Source organism: Semicossyphus pulcher, unplaced genomic scaffold (genome assembly GCF_022749685.1).
Source record: "Semicossyphus pulcher isolate SPU_LCO1_2020_fin unplaced genomic scaffold, fSemPul1.0.p SCAF_4, whole genome shotgun sequence".
Classification (NCBI taxonomy): domain Eukaryota; kingdom Metazoa; phylum Chordata; class Actinopteri; order Labriformes; family Labridae; genus Semicossyphus; species Semicossyphus pulcher.
This window is the reverse complement of record NW_027211715.1, coordinates 15168970-15184819: the sequence shown is the minus strand read 5'-3', so window position 1 is coordinate 15184819 and position 15850 is coordinate 15168970. Positions and strand designations below refer to the sequence as shown.

At 41.2% G+C, this 15850-nt stretch overlaps 1 protein-coding gene across 1 annotated transcript; it reads left to right on the top strand.

Annotated features, from left to right (window-relative positions):
• Window positions 1-2785: 2785 nt before the first annotated feature.
• Window positions 2786-14311, top strand: tmem59l (transmembrane protein 59-like). Its single transcript, XM_069680563.1, has 8 exons — window positions 2786-3074; window positions 4327-4432; window positions 5177-5271; window positions 5457-5609; window positions 10694-10799; window positions 10936-11050; window positions 11390-11507; window positions 12670-14311. The coding sequence occupies exons 1-8, from the start codon at window positions 2910-2912 to the stop codon at window positions 12826-12828; spliced, it is 1017 nt and encodes a 338-aa protein (XP_069536664.1). The 5' UTR covers window positions 2786-2909; the 3' UTR covers window positions 12829-14311.
• The last annotated feature ends 1539 nt before the right edge of the window (window positions 14312-15850 follow it).

Below are 15850 nucleotides of genomic sequence, written 5' to 3'. Positions count from 1 at the left end.
TAATGTTCATCTTAAAAAAAGAATATATGCTGATATATAGTGATCAGATATTTCAAACGCTCATATAACAATAATAATTCAATTAAGACAGACTGTTATTTTTATTTTTGTATTCATTTTAGTGCTGTGACGTTTGTGACCGATCCGATTCTTTTGAACGGCTCTTTGGTGCGAACAACAGGAACCAAGTCGTAGGTGAGTAATTTTATATATGTGTGTGTTGACACAGGAGAATATAGTGCAGGCACGTTCCCGAGTCTAACCAAAAAACGATGAAGCGTTCTTTTTAACGGCTCTCGGAAAGGAACAGAGCCATGAGATCCGGGTCCCTTCAAAGAGCCGTAATTCCCAACACTAACTCATTTGATTAATTTTCTTGATGTAATGGGTATAAATTATTATGTTAGATAACAACAGACATTTACTTATTTATCCATCGACATTTTTTCTGTCGACTTTCCATTAAATTGCACTACATAGGTTGGGTTAGGGTTAGTATTACCATATATAATGATAGAGGATTTTATCCATATCATAAGAATTATAACTTCTTTTAAAGCTGCCTACTTCTGTGGTTAAAACAATGAAAGGTAGGTGGTAATAACGCCTGAATGAATAAAAAACAGAAAAATATCAACCTTTGTGTTTCAAGTCAGTGAAGTTAATTAACCGATTTAAAATATGAACTCGTTTTGCTGGTTTGTAGCCTCCATATAGCTGCTCACTGTGGGAAACACTGACATCATCAAACCGCTCTAGATTGAAACACAGATCCTCACATCACCTAGCATAGCACAGGCTAAACTGACTGAAACGCAGTATTGTACCGTAGCTTGTGTCTGTCTGTCTGGTCGCTGTTTGTCTGTTCACTAAAGTTTGGTACTTACGTGTCGAGGACAACAACACACGTGGAACAAGGAGGAGGAGGAGAGACATGAAGAAAAACATGATTCTTTAAGCTGCAGTTTTTCTTCGTCCCTCTCTGTCCTCTTTTTGTTTCCTGGACGTGAAGAAGAGACAGAACTGCGCAGCTTCTCTCTCCAGCGGCTCTCCTCACATCATATGTGGCTCATCAGTGAAAACCAGCGGACCAAGCTGTCTGAAACACGAGTTTGCTTCCTTTTAACTCAAGCAGAGCGCCTCTGCTGCTGCTGTGACACTCAGGTTCACGTTGTTTGCTCCTCCCTTGTTTTCCTTCACAGTCACAGTCATTAGTGCTCCTCAGTCTGTCCCTCCCTGACACACACCCACTATACACACCTACAAATCAAAAGTCATACACACATTGAGGTTAACATTACAGACTGTCTCTGCTTTTCCTTTCGTTGTTGTTTTATTTTTATTATTTATAATTATAGCAAGTGTAAGGCTGCTTCATGTGAGGTCCTGACACTTTTTATTTAACCTTCTGTCATACCACAGACCACAACCATCAGCGTATTTTAATGATCTTAGTATAGTATAATATTAGTTAGTTAGTATAATATAATATAAAATAATATAGTGAAATGTAATTTAATATAATATAGTATAGTATCAAGTAATACAATGTAACATGATATAATATAATGTAATTTAATGCAATATTATATAATATAATGTAATGTAATATAATAATGTAATACAATATAGCATAATATAATATAATTCTGGTACTTTAATTGAGTATACATTTCAGTTATTATTCTACTCTATAGTTTTCATTGCCACAGTAGCTCTGCTAAGTTACATGACATCTAAAAGATGCTACATTAAATATTTATTTATACAATATTCTGCATTACCTTATAAGCAACTGTCCACCTACATAATGGGAGTTTGCTCCCGCAAAGCTACAACATACAATTTCTTTTAATCAATGTATCTTATTGTGTTTCTTTAGTTTTGAGAATGTATGTAAAGTGCAGTATTTTGAAAAGTGCTATTATAATAATTATAATTATCAATAAAACTAATCATACATACATAACTTTCAAACAGGCCAATCTTCTTCACGAGTCCTTTTTATTTAAGTTATTTTACTTTGAAAGTCCAACTTGAAAAACAGTATTTTTACACTGCTTCACCCTTTTCACAAGGATCGGAGATAGTTTCATGGTGTACTGCTGTATAATATCCCCACAATATTCAGCATAACACTCATATTGTCATAAATAACTTTATACTTATAACTGCACTTCCTGCTTTAATTGCCACACGTGTTCAAATTGCTCACATCTTTTGTCTATACATTCTCACTAAATGATGTTGTCATTGCTTTGCACCGCTGCACTGCTATTCTGGAAAGATGCCAAATGGCACAAATCTGATACCAAGAACGTCATAACGTTAAATCATGATTCTTTACGTACTTTTATGAACAAAGTTACAGAGTGATATTAAAAATAGTCCGTCAAACAGATATAATGACAAAGCACTATTAAAATAAAAGCTTCTTTCCACTAAACTCTAATGGCCTAGTTTTATCGGGAGATAATCTGTCCTCAGCTGATATATGTTGTTGTTGCAGCAGGATCTTTACATTTAACTCATAATAGAGACATTGATTGTGTGAACTGTCGATACTTGAACAAACAGTCCATCTGTCCGCTCTGTGCAGGACATCTGCCCCCCGCAGCTCGGCTTTTATCAACTATCTGACACTGTTGTATGAATATCATCACTGGAACACTGTGCACTGCAGTGGGGAATGCTCTGCAGGTTATGTATGTGTGTGTCTGGGGGGGGCAGCCTGTGCGTGATGATGATGATCATGCGCGTGACGCCACGAGCAGCAGCGGATGAGCGGAGCAGACAGGAGCCAGGCTGAGGCAGCAGCAGCAGCAGCATCCGCACGCGCAGCGCCGCCACAAAGGGAGCTCAGTGCTGCTTCAAACTCGACTCTTCGCTCCTCTTCTTCAGGCTTTGAGATGCTCCGGCTCGGCGGCACGATGTGCGGCTTCTCGGCCCTGCTCTCGGTGCTTCTCACCGGGCTCGCGGCCGCGTCCTCGGATCTGTTTGACAACCAACTGGGCGACATCAATTACTGCAAAAAGCAATGCCAGCTCACCATCAAAAACAAAAGCCCTGCTAAAGTAAGTTATTCCTGTGTGCGTCTGCCGCTGCAGAAAGCGCATTATCAGCGACGAGCGCACAGCTACATCCAGCTGTCCGACATTTCAGCGACTGCATCGATACACACACTTACACAATGTAATCGGCTTCGAAAAAATGCTTCTGTCTTTATTTGAGATATTAAATGAATGTTTATGACCCGCTGCACCCTTGCTGCCTCGATTTCTCGCTGCATGCTCTTGGATGCTCCGGCGCACAATTAGGCCGAAAAAAATGGATGCAGCTCATTTCTTGTGCACCTTAAAGACTCGGCCAAGAAGTGAGCTGCATTCAGTCGGCTCATCTTAGACTTACAGAAAACTGCAGCGATCATTTATCATGTTCTAATCCGCAATTAAGATCGGCCAGGGCAGCGGCAGTGTAGGATAAGGAGGATCGGTAAGACTGTTGTGATCCATGAAAACAATTATCCTTTATTGACAGTTTACAGAGCGCCTCCCATCTTAGACAAGGCCAGACTGGACCCGAGCAGGACATGTAGATGATGGCTTGAATTTCACCAGAAGTTTCTGTGCTTAAGAGCCTTGTATAGATTTAAAGAGGCGGATGTTTTTCCTCCCTCCTCCTCCTCCTCCTCCTCCTCCTCTGCTGCCTTCAGGTGTGGTTTAAAGCATCCTGCAGAGCTGCCAAGCGGTTTACAGGCACCTGGATTTTAAGATTGGGATTGAAAAGGAAAGCGCGTGCACATGAAACCTTTAGGGCTGCTGGAGCAATGCAGATCGCCTTTAAACTCTGAGGGGACCGTTTTATGGTTTTGGATAATCACCCCTCTCTGCGTCCTGTGAACAAACAGGGAACGCGGTGAAGATGATGACATGCACAAAGCTGAAATAAAGCGTTCACGGTCGCGGTCAGGGAATCTCTTTGTCTCTCCTGTTCCCTGGGAGGTCACCAGAGGGCGCTGTTTCATTATTTCAAACCGAGAATAAAGGCATTATGTCACAAGAAAGTACAAATATTTCCACCTTACTTTGTCATCACTACCTCATTGTCCTGCCCAATTTCAATGCAACTCTCTCATTATAGCTTGGTGTCCTTTGTAGAGGCACAAAGCATCATAACAAGTGTGTAAGGCAGGCTATAATACAACAGCTGCACTGTGTCATTAAGAGATGCTGTAAGCATTCTTTGTCATATTTTCTAACAATGTTATCTTGAGTTTATCCAAGTGTGCAGGACGCATCTCTAATTTTGTACCCTTCTGTCTGCTAGGACTCCATAATGAACGCCTGTCACCGCGGCTGCCGCCTCTACTCCATCTGCCAGTTTGTCAATGGCAACGCCGGTTTTAATACCAGCAGGGAGGAGTGTCAGGGAGGTGAGTGAGTGTGTGTGATATCTGTCTGTTTCGACTGTATTTTTGAATGAGCTTGCTGGTCTGCCAGTTTTGCTGAGCCGGCAGAGGCCAAAGTTTAAACAGCAGAGGCCCCAATATGTCGAGAATGTCAAAACAAGTAGCAGAAAAAGGATTCTTCATAAGAACAGAAATCAAATGTCTTGAGAATCATTAGTTTAAACCTAGGTCTACCAAAGGCAGCTTCATCTTTTTATTCCATTAATTTCTCCCTGAGTTTTGTCTCAAAGGTGGAATCAAAAAGATACATAAACTTGCAACACAAAAGAAGAAAGCAGCAACATTTCATTCGCACACGTTTGCAGCTCTGGTGCTAAATATTGCATTGCTTCCTAAAAGCTGGCAGACTTTGCAGGTATTTTCTGGCCGTTTAATGCTGTTCACCCTGTTTAAACTGCTGCATTGGAAATCAATGATTTGATTTGCCGTCCAGACAGCCGATGCCCCGTCACCTCCCGTTTCATTGAAGGCAACGTGAAGTGACTCATCTCAACAGGGGCTAACAGATACATCTCACAGCATCTTCATCTGTCTTCCCACAGAGAAATTTACTTCTTCTAGTCTTCTGCCCTGCTGGCTTTAGTGCTCCATGCCCACTCTCTTTTGTTCTTAACTCCCTCTTCTTCTCTTCCTTTTTTACCATTATGTTTAATCTTTTTATGCTTTCCAACTCCTCCCCGCTCTCTCTCTCTCTCTCTCTCTCTCCAGCCTGCCAGGAGGCGTATATCAAGCTGCTGGAGCAGGAGGCCTGCAGCACCGGCTGTGCCAGCCAACCCTCTGAACCTGAGATCAAGAGGAGGAAGGTGGGAAAGGCCACTGGCTGCACACACACACACACACACACACACACACACACACACACACACACACAGCAAATACAGCTATAAGTGCCAAAGTGGTGTGGGATTTATGTAATGTTACTAAAACTGCTAAGAATACATATAAATTGTGTGCATATACAAAAGCATGCATGCGCTCTGTTCTGCAGCTCAGGGCCATGACTCTCCGCCCTAAGGCCCCCTCTGTGATGGAGGCCGTGTCCAGCTGGTGCAACGACATCGTCAGCTCCGCCCAGAGCTTCATCTCCTCGACCTGGACCTTCTACCTGCAGGCGGATGATGGCAAGGTGGTTGTTTTTCAGGTAAGAACAACCTAAGTGTTTGTATAGCAGGCCGGCTCTGCATTTAGGGGCTCTAGTAATCAATCTTTAGTTTAAACGTTGAAGTATATGCAATTTTTCTGCCCTGTATTAACAATTTATATAACTGATTGTCTTCTAATCTGAAGATAATTTCTAAAACTTTTTACATTTGCATTAGACAGACATGTTTTTTGTGTTCCTGGCAGCAGCAGCACTCGTTGGTTTGTAATAATTCGTAGAAAAAAACGATGTAGTCTCATTGAGCAGCAATGGTTCCTGTTGCTGAACTGCAAAAGAAACAGCTTCCACGTACATTTACCGCTCGTCAAGAAAATGGGATGACAAGTGATCTCCAAACTTGCAGAAAGACAGCAGCATTGATCTACTCAATTGTGCCTGCAAGAGATGCAGACACATGAACAGCAAAGTCTCCATTACGAACTCTCCTCATAAACTACATTATGGCCCACTGAGTCCTGATGACGGGAAATTACAGATTAAATACCTACAAAGCTCTCTCATGTCGTATGTTTTTAATTGGAGGTTAAAATCATGCCGGTGGACCTTTATAGATGATGAGTTGAGCTAACCTCTGCTTCCTGTTATGATAGGGAAATATAAAGCTGTAGTGCCGTAGAGCTTGGGCTGCTGCCAGAACAACTCACAGCCCATTCTCAGAGTCAGGGGCATCTGTGAAGGTTGAGTGAGCAAGGGCACGCAGCAGGGAGGGGACAAGGTGGCTAGATTCATTCATTTCAGCACTTTAGTTGTTTGTAAATGTCTCTTTTGATTATGTCACCGCCTTCTGTAACATGTATATTTGATAACGGGGCAGGGCAAGCTGAGGTGAAGTCGCCTTAAGACAGGAACACGCTGAAGGTTGTATTTGGGTCGTGTTGGTGCGTCTGCTGTTGAAAACTGTGAACTGATTTAAATGAAATTGGTTTGAAAGTCTGGCCTGTGATTATATATCTGAACAATTTGCCTTTTTGTCATTTTATGTGCATTTTCATGCAGATTCAGATCATTTCTTTGCATTTTCTATTATTGCAGTAGCAAATTCAGGCAGAAATCTGCGCTCTCAGAGGGTTTAAATTTCAATGCATTGCCTAAAACCACCTATACATTAAAACTAAAATAAGAGCTGGTCTGCAGACCTCCCAACCATATCCTCCAAATTTCAAACACTGCAGAAACCTGCATCCTCGTCAGGGGTTTTCCTGTTTGAATAAGGGGGTTTTGATGGCATATTTAGCTCCATAATTAAAGGGCTCAATGGGAAATTATAGCATTTATACAAACTAACCCATACAGAAGGGCTTCTGTACAACAGAGGAGTACATTATGTGCCGAAATTCACTATTAGGTATAAGAGGCTGCATATCGAGATGCAGCAGCTGCAGAACATGAAACATTTCTTGGACTCGGTGATGGATGGTTGCTCTTTATGGTAGTGACGCGCAGGCCGGAGCAGCGCGAGGCTCCTCGGGGCTGTGAGAAGACTATCAGGCCTGTGTTTAGTGGGCAGCTGGCAAACCGCCACCAGCTTGACAGATTGACTCTCCGAGTGTTGAAACAACAGAAAAAGTCGAGGGACAGCAGAGGAGGGCAAACAAAGCCGCCTGCAATATAAATTATGAGGATGTCCATAATGAGCTGTCTATACACATCTGGTGCTCGTGTGTGACCTCAAGCTGTGAGAATAACTAGCTGTGTTCAGCCTCAAGCGTCATGAAAACAATGAAAGCGGCCAATAACCAGCCAGTGGCTGCAGTTAGTTGAGATTATACGGGTGGAGTAAGTCATTCTCAGGTCACATATGAGGTTTGTCCCCAGGGAAGGAAAAAAAACCTGAAAACATGTAATTATGAGGACTCACTGCTATTCCCTCTTCTCCATAACCTTGTTATTTTGACAGATCAGCCCATGATAGTGCGACAGTGTGAGGGAGTTTAGGACAAAAGTGAGTGGATTAAAGACTTCCTCCCACTGAGTTGCGGTTCTGCTAGCGAGCCGGCCTGCAGAACAAATTGAACTTGGTGTACGGCTGGGTACAAAGAGAGAAATCCCCAACCCATTTCTCCTGACAATTGCATTAGTCATCCTGCCCGGCTGAATTTTAAAGAAAGCAAAACGCTGAGGAGAACAGAGAGAGCCAGTGAAATAACAGTGTGACTTTGACTGATGATGCTGCTCTGAAAAATCAGACTCGTTCACTCATTCCGGAGGAAGAGACTTCAAGTGACTAAAGCATTAATATACGTACAATTTGCATATGTGAATAACATTTATGACTGTAATACACATGTATGCAAAAAAAATGCTTAATAGTATTATGAACTATTATGATCTTTCTTTTGTTTAAAGCTGGTAACATTCTATATGTGTATTATAATTAGTAAATCTAATTAATTAACAGACCATGGATTACACTATTGACTATGGATTATGTTCGGAACTAAGGAAAACATACATAACTAAGGAAAACTTATAATTATTGTTTTTTTTTTATTCGCAATTATTCTTTTAAGCAGCTGGGTAATGTAGTTTTTAGCTAACCTTAGCCAAACACAAGGAAAAAGCTCATTTATTGAGGACTATTTTCAGTCGAGGATTTATCAATACACATTTGGTGCACTGACAAGTAATTATGGCAGCTGCAGTTGTATCTCAGTACAATAGTGTGGCTAATTTATGGATATCACACAACAAGGAACCTTATAGGAAAAAGGTCTTATTATTAGGATTTTATTGTGTTATTTCTTTTTGGGAAAAGAAAAATGTCACCTGCCTTATCTTTGAAGTACTCATCTTTCAATCGGAGATACTAAATCCTTACATTTTTCAGCTTTTGCCTTTATTGTATAGGACAACTGAAGATAGACAGGAAATGTGGCGAGTAGAGAGTGGGGGATGACATGCAGACCGGGAGTCAAACCTGCGATCAGTGCGTCGAGGACCGTAGCCTCTGCACACCTGCTCTACCTACTGAGCTAAAACAGTGCCCCACTAAACTCGTTATATGTGCTGTATTTCGTCTTGTCAATACATGTTCTGTTACACATGATGCCCCACACCTAATGAATGTATAACAAGTATTATTAATTGACCACATGGGGGTGCTGTAATTAAAGTCCACATTTGAGGCCTCCAGGTTAAAGGCCTTATTTTAACACTGTTAGTCCAATTAAAGTCCAATTACGATAGATGTTTGTCATAAGGTTTATTAAGGTCACATTGGTTGATGATTAGGTTGCATCAAATTAAAACCAAACCATTGCAACCATTTCCTCTCCCCGTATTAAGGCCCAAAGAGAGAAAGAGAAGTGCTGTACATGTTTTACAATGATTTGTTAACCGTCGAAACCCCAAGATCAACTAAGATTGGAGAGATTCTGTAACATTGTGTCCACCACTCCTCAGCCTGAACGCTCTCTTCATGGCCTAGATGTTTCTGTGCTCTCATCATACTGTTTCTTTCTGTAAGCACCTTTTGCATTCCCTCTCATAATGCATGACAGATGCAGATCAGGCTCCGCTCATTCTGATGGTTAGATCCCCTCAGTCTGCAGCCAATGAGAGCAAACCCCCACACACACACACACACACACACACATCTACCCTCGTCTCCCCTATACTTTACTCTGGAGCTGCATCTGGTTTCAATGCAGTCTGTCAGGAAACATTGAGGGGTAATAAACCCAGCTGTGAAATCACTTTTTCTACAGAAACACTTTGAGCTTTCTGGCGTGTTTGGAAGCAAAATAACCGACTACTACTATTTTATTAAGAATCGATAAATACTGGGACCGTGGTGGGACATACTGTACTCCTCTGAATGTATGTGTGCTTATGGGTGTGTGTGTGTGTGTGTTGTTGCTGAGGCCAGCAGTAGTATTGTTACACCCGGCTACAGCTGCTGTTGTTGGGGGTCAGCAGTGGGGAACCAAAATCCTCTTTTAATGAGTTCTCCAAGGGAACCAGAAACACTGTGCACATAATACAAAACACACAACAGTGCAAACGCTGACAGCAGACTGTTTGTGTATGTGTGGAGAAGTCTTTTAAAAAGCCATTTTGTGTGAGAGAGATATTGTAAGAGACAGACATATTGATTTGGGGCAGGAAAAAAGGATTTAAAAAACTGTTTGTTTCAAGGCAATTTGCTTAAGTTGCACAACAAACTGAATGTTAAGAATGAGATAAAACCTTGTGATTTGAGAACCATCTCTTGGTGCCAAAGCTTGAAAAACATTCTGCTTTTTCAACAAGAAGAATCCCTTTAGCTAAGGCTTTTGAATCATACATTTCTTTACTTTTTTTTCTTGTAAAATTTGGCAACTTCCCCCAAAATCTGTCGTGCTAAAGGTTGATACTGCTCCACCTCCAGGGCTGCAGACGTTAACGTTAGCTGTTAGCTGCTCCTAACCTACAGAAAGAGGTTTTTTTTCTTTCACTTTATTTTAAATGTTTCATGCTATACTCTTTGTATAAATATGTCAAAAATCAACAACATATTGGTCTAATCAGGGTGTTTTTCCACAATATAAACAGTAGAAATAAGTTTTTTGCTTTAAGTTAGATTGATACCACTCTCATTTTCCGTAAGCTAAATTAGCGTAGCTTAGCTATAGACTGGAAACAGTGGGAAACAGCTAACCTGGCTATGTCAAAAGTAAGCAAAAGGTACTTAAATATAACCACCAGCCCCTCTAATAACCAATAACACACGTTTGGCTGTTTATCCCTGCTTCTATTCTTTATGCTAAGCTAGGCTAACTGCCTCAGTCTCTATAGAAATAGCAATCCTTTAAACTAAATCTGCATAAGAGAGAAATTCAGCATATTTTCCTGAACTTTGTCTTGGATGCTTGTTGTTACTGTCAGGCTACGGAAATCTAAAGAATTAAATCATCATGTTGCCTCTACTCACATCTCTGTATCTGTGGTGTTTGTCTCTGTTTACTCCAGCTTCTTGGCTAACTATTTTTAGCTGAAGTCGTCAGTTCTCCTGGAAGATTACAGTTGTATATAATTACTGACACAATCACGGAGCATCTTTGTTGTTTTTTTTCTCTCCTTAGAGCCAGCCGGAGATGGAGTACTCTCTGCCCGAGCTGCAGGCTCCTCGTTCCAACGTGGCGGACAAACCCTGGCCTCAGGTCCACTCTCACACCCAGAGGCCCCATGGTGAGAGCATAAACACAACACACATACTTTTACACACTTTTATCAGCCCATGTACAGCAGTGTGTGTAAGTTGTTGTCCTCATTAGGTAACTCAAACTGATTCCAACCAACATTTTTTAAAATTAATTTTGTGTAGGTGTGAGGGGACACGGTGAGAGGGGAGCAGCCAAAGCAGGAGGCAAAGGGAAACACCCCGTCCAGCACACAGAGGACCCCACAGCTGAGCACGACTTCCTCGGCTGCATGTCAAGGTGAGTCCAAACGTCAATAAATACAAATTTCATATGCAAACTCATTCTTTTCCCATTAAAATATACTTTACATTACTCGGAATCTTTTTTTTTCAAGCAAACAAAAGTTTATTAGTCTAATTTTCTTCCTTATAGTCAGAAATAAAAATCAAACCAAGGGGCTTGGCCCTTACCTGAGAAAGCTTATCCATCACCAATTATCATATCTACATTTCTATGGAAGCTAATTTTATACTTATACATCCGGTGAGAAAAATACAATAGAATATTTAAATGTCTGTGTAATTTCTCGCTAACCTCCTGCCTCCTTCTTTGTGTCTCGACTCTTTGCCTCTCCAGACGTTCGGGCCTTCCACGCTGGATCTTAGCAGCCTGTCTCTTCCTCTCTATTATGGTCATGTTGTGGCTCAGCTGTGCCAGCCTCGTCACTGCACCGGAGCAGCACATCAAGACGCAGGTACAAACCAAACACACCACCAACGTAGATACATGCACATGTGAGGGTAGGAACTATATATCCGTTAGTAGAGGGGGAGTAGGGGGAGTTTGGTTCGCAATCCATTAGTAAATTGCATCTCAAACTCCTACTCTTGTTGCTTTTATTACACCAGTAGACACTACGCCAAATAGATCTGCTGATTTTTTGCAGCATTTCCCATCAACAATAACTAAGCAGCTTTATTGTGTTCGTCCTTTGAGTTGCTTGAATCCCTTTAAACAATCTGCTGGTGTCTGTTGTCTGGTAGTTTGAGTGACACACATTGTCAAAACTTGTTTTATTCAACCCAGTTTCACTGTGTTTATCTTGTTTGAATCAAAGACTCTGTTACCAGGGTAACCGCTGTGTGCATCCTCTTCCTTTCTTCTTTAAAAAGAGGCCTGTTAAAAGACAACGCTCTATAAAAAGTGTTATATAATCCAAAAGCAAAGACACTGAATGCAGAAAAACAGATAGTTATGTTGTCAGTTTGAATATGTTATCATTAGTTTCCCGATGAGAAAAATAGCAGTTTATAGGCACATTCATGCTTTAATTTGGTGTCATAATCAATCAAAGCAACAGCTTTACAGAAATGCAAAACATGAAGCAGACTCAGGAACACCTTAACAAGAAAAAAGTCTGAGACTACTGGAAAAAAGCAGAAGATTTATACTCATTTCAAAGAAAATAAACCAAATTGTTGTATATTTTTGGGCCTTTTGCCTTTATTTGAAAGGACAGTGGATAGAGTAACGAAATGAGGGCGAGAGTGAGGATGACATTCAGCAAGGGGGCCGAGGGTCGGAGTTGAACACAGGGCCGCTGCGTCGAGGGCTTTGCCTCTATACATGGGGTGCGGCTTGCACCGCTGAGCTAAACCGGCACCTCCAAACCCAAAAGTTAGTGTGAGCTCTGCATCTGACGCTTGCAGGGAAATTGGTTTCAGCTGTAGCACGCCCAAGTCCATCGAGTCCAAGTCAATGAGGTGCACATTTCGACTGGTGTCAGTGTGGATACTTGGTGTAAACTAGAGACAAGACGCCCCAAAGAAACACCCTTTAGGACCAGGTGGTGTGCATGTAGAGGTATGTGTATCTCAGCCTGTCTTTCTTTGTGTTTCATCTTTGTATCTTTCCAGCTGAGTATCAACGGGGACAAGGAGTTCCTGGATAACGCCATCAAAGTCAACCCGTACCACCTGAGTCCTGTGATCGCTGTCGCCGTCAAACAGCCAGAGGAGAGTCAGGAGGCGGGGCCTCTGCCGGTGAAGGTTGACCTCAACAAAACCTGCGTTTAGAGCCAACCAATTGGAGACCAGTGGTGAAAGGCGTGAAACAAACACAATACAGGACTCACTCAGTCACCAGAGTTTTTGTACATCATATTTTTAAGAGCATGGCACCCTCCTGTCATATCAAATAATCATAGCTTGGTCTTGTTGGTCTGATGGCACTTCACTTCCTCGTTCCAGATTACTCCAAGTCCATCCTCAGATTATAAACGCTCATCGCTTGTTGATCAGTCAGTCTTCGTGTCTCAGAGACACGCAGAGAGGATAGACTGCAGCTGAGAGCTTTCAGATCATTTTTCATAGTAGATTTAATTTTGCCTCGTTCTCACGGAGAGTTTGGAGTAATTAATAAGCGGCTGAGAGGATGAATGGAAGGTGGGCTAAATACTTTGGCTTGTGAGTGCTGCAGGAAACAGATACTGTCGCTCCTGGTTTATGATCTGTTTACATAATCATCATAATGAGCTGTTTAGTCGTAACTGTTTTATAAAATGCTCTAGGAATTCAGAATCATGTTCTCCCTATGAAAATGCAAAACAGCTCTCAGGTGAGCTACACATCTCACCGAAAAACAAAGGTACAAAAGCTCAAATAGATCCTGCTGTCACATTATTCCTCTGTGTTAACGTATGTTTGGTTATGTCTGATACAACAGCAATGATGTGTATTTATAAGGAACAAATACTAAAATTCACAACTTGACGCTCTGTCTGAGAACGACTTAAAATCAAAACCTTTATTTATTTTCTTCTCTATTTATTCAGAATCATCCACATGACTTACCTGTTAATAGTGTTATTGAAGTGCCATGTACTGTACATATAACCATCATACAAATGTAATTGCTCTGTATGTAAAATACATTGTAACACAAAGAGACACATAGCGGGAAGATTGCACCTATTACTGTATTATTACTCTTATGATATTATTGCTCTTATATCACTTGAAGCGTTCCTAGCTGTTCTATGTGCCATGTGCTTTCTAATAGCTGACTATTTTGTATGTCCTAGGAGCACACACTGAAGGATAACCTCTGTAATATGTGTAATGCAAAGCTTTGAACATAGACCTTTGTTATTGAGCAGAGTTGCACAGTCTTAGAGCAGGTTTTCTGTTATTTGATGTCCTGTAACGCTCTCTTCTCATCCAGGCTGTGTAGACGATAAACCGTGCATGCAAGTGACGCTTACATAGTTTAACCGCCCGCCCGACCGCCATGCCAGTGCGGCAAGCCTCTGCTGTAGACTTGTGATTTTTTGTGTTACTATTTACTGTAGACATTGACTAGAACACGTGATGATGATTGACAATATCCTCATGACTTACAGGAAGGATTCTTAATAATAAATAAAAAGCCATTCAATCAATATCTGTGCTGGTTCAAACTGATATCACGAGGAATGTGATGTATGGTTTCCTTTATACCTGTTTCTTTTCAATGAAATGATACAACATGATACAATAAAGTGTTTTCATTGTAAATAAACTACAGAGTTAAGTGTTTTTTAATTACATAAATGTCGCAAATAAAAGTGTGTGTGTTAAATTCTGTCTGTTTGCATTGATCAAAAAGGAAGCAGAAAAATAAAGAAGAGTTGTAGCTTGTATATGATATGAGGATCGCTAACAGAATACCATCCATCCTTTATCTACACCGCTTGTTCAGGGGGGCCAGAGCCAATCCCAGCTGTGATTGGGCGACTGGACTGACCGCCAGTCAATCATAGGGCTGACACATAGAGACAGACAACCTTTGACAATTTTAGAATCATCAATTAACCTTACTCGACAGGATTTAACCAGGAAACTTCTAGCTGTGAGGCGACAGCGCTAACCACTGCTCCACCGTGCAGCCCTAACAGATTCAGTCAAATACACTCATTTGGTCACCCAAGCAAAACGTGAGTAAAACACTTGAATATCTGACTTTTGTGTGCTAGTTAAACACCTTATTCCAAAACCATACACTGCTTTTTCATCTTCCACTCTTCAGGGAAGCATTTTCACCAGAGTTTCTACACTGGATGCAGGGATTACTGAGGCCAGCGACTGATGCTGGGCGATGAGGTCTGCCTCTGGCTCACAGTTTGCAGTTTCACCTCATACAGTAGGTGTTCATTTGGGCTCTGTGCAGGCCGGTAAAGTGCTTCCAAGCCATACTGACACCTTAGACAAAGCATTTCTTTTAGGGTTAAGCATTATGCTGAGGGTGAAGTATGGTGTTGAAACATGAATGGACCATGCCCGAATTTCAATTCAAATTCAAAGTCTCTGCTGAATCCCTGCTAATGCCTTTCTGCAATCAACTTTGAAAATGATATACTAAATGTGTAATTGGTGCTTCTGTCCACTTGGTGGCAGCAACGTTTAAGTATTTCTGAAACGCTCATGATGACAAGTTTATTGTAAGATGTGCACTTTGTAAAAAGCTCAATTCTTTTGTGATACATTTAGCAACATGTTTATGCATCAGGACGTTTTAGGGGTTATTTTCAACGTCATTTAAGTTCAGGGAAAGTCTCTAAAAAGTTCCTATGGCCATACATGGATAACAGCCGTGTGTCTCTTTGCTGTATATTTTGTTGATTAGAAAAGAAAATCGTTGGACATCTCCATACCACAGAGCTACTCGTGGACAGAGCTGATAACGTAATAGTAATACATTATAAAACTCACGAGAAAATAATGGGTGATATTTTGTCTAAAAAATGATTAGGCTGAAAGTTTGTTTCCGGGGGACAAAAGGAAGTCACAGAAAAAAACATGACAGATGAAAGATGTATCATCAAGGGAAGGAACATTTTGCTGCTGGGAGACGAAATGTTTAAAACACCTGTCTGCCTTCACCTGCAGGAGACCTAATGAAGTTTTGCACTTGTAGAAAGCACACGTGTATTTGTGCAAGTGTGGTCCATTGTTGGCTGGTCTGAATGATCCTCAACTTTAGACTTGAGATTCATCTGCACCATGACAGTAAGAAATCTGTGTAATGAAAACTAAAGAAAAGGAAACTGATGCAAATTGT

What these genes read in the sequence shown, in the direction of transcription:
- tmem59l (XM_069680563.1), top strand. Translation starts at nt 2,910, where the DNA reads ATGCTCCGGCTCGGCGGCACGATGTGCGGCTTCTCGGCCCTGCTCTCG. An exon ending in AAAACAAAAGCCCTGCTAAA is followed by an intron (nt 3,075 to 4,326) that starts GTAAGTTATTCC and finishes TCTGTCTGCTAG; the next exon opens with GACTCCATAATGAACGCCTG. An exon ending in TCACACCCAGAGGCCCCATG is followed by an intron (nt 10,800 to 10,935) that starts GTGAGAGCATAA and finishes AATTTTGTGTAG; the next exon opens with GTGTGAGGGGACACGGTGAG.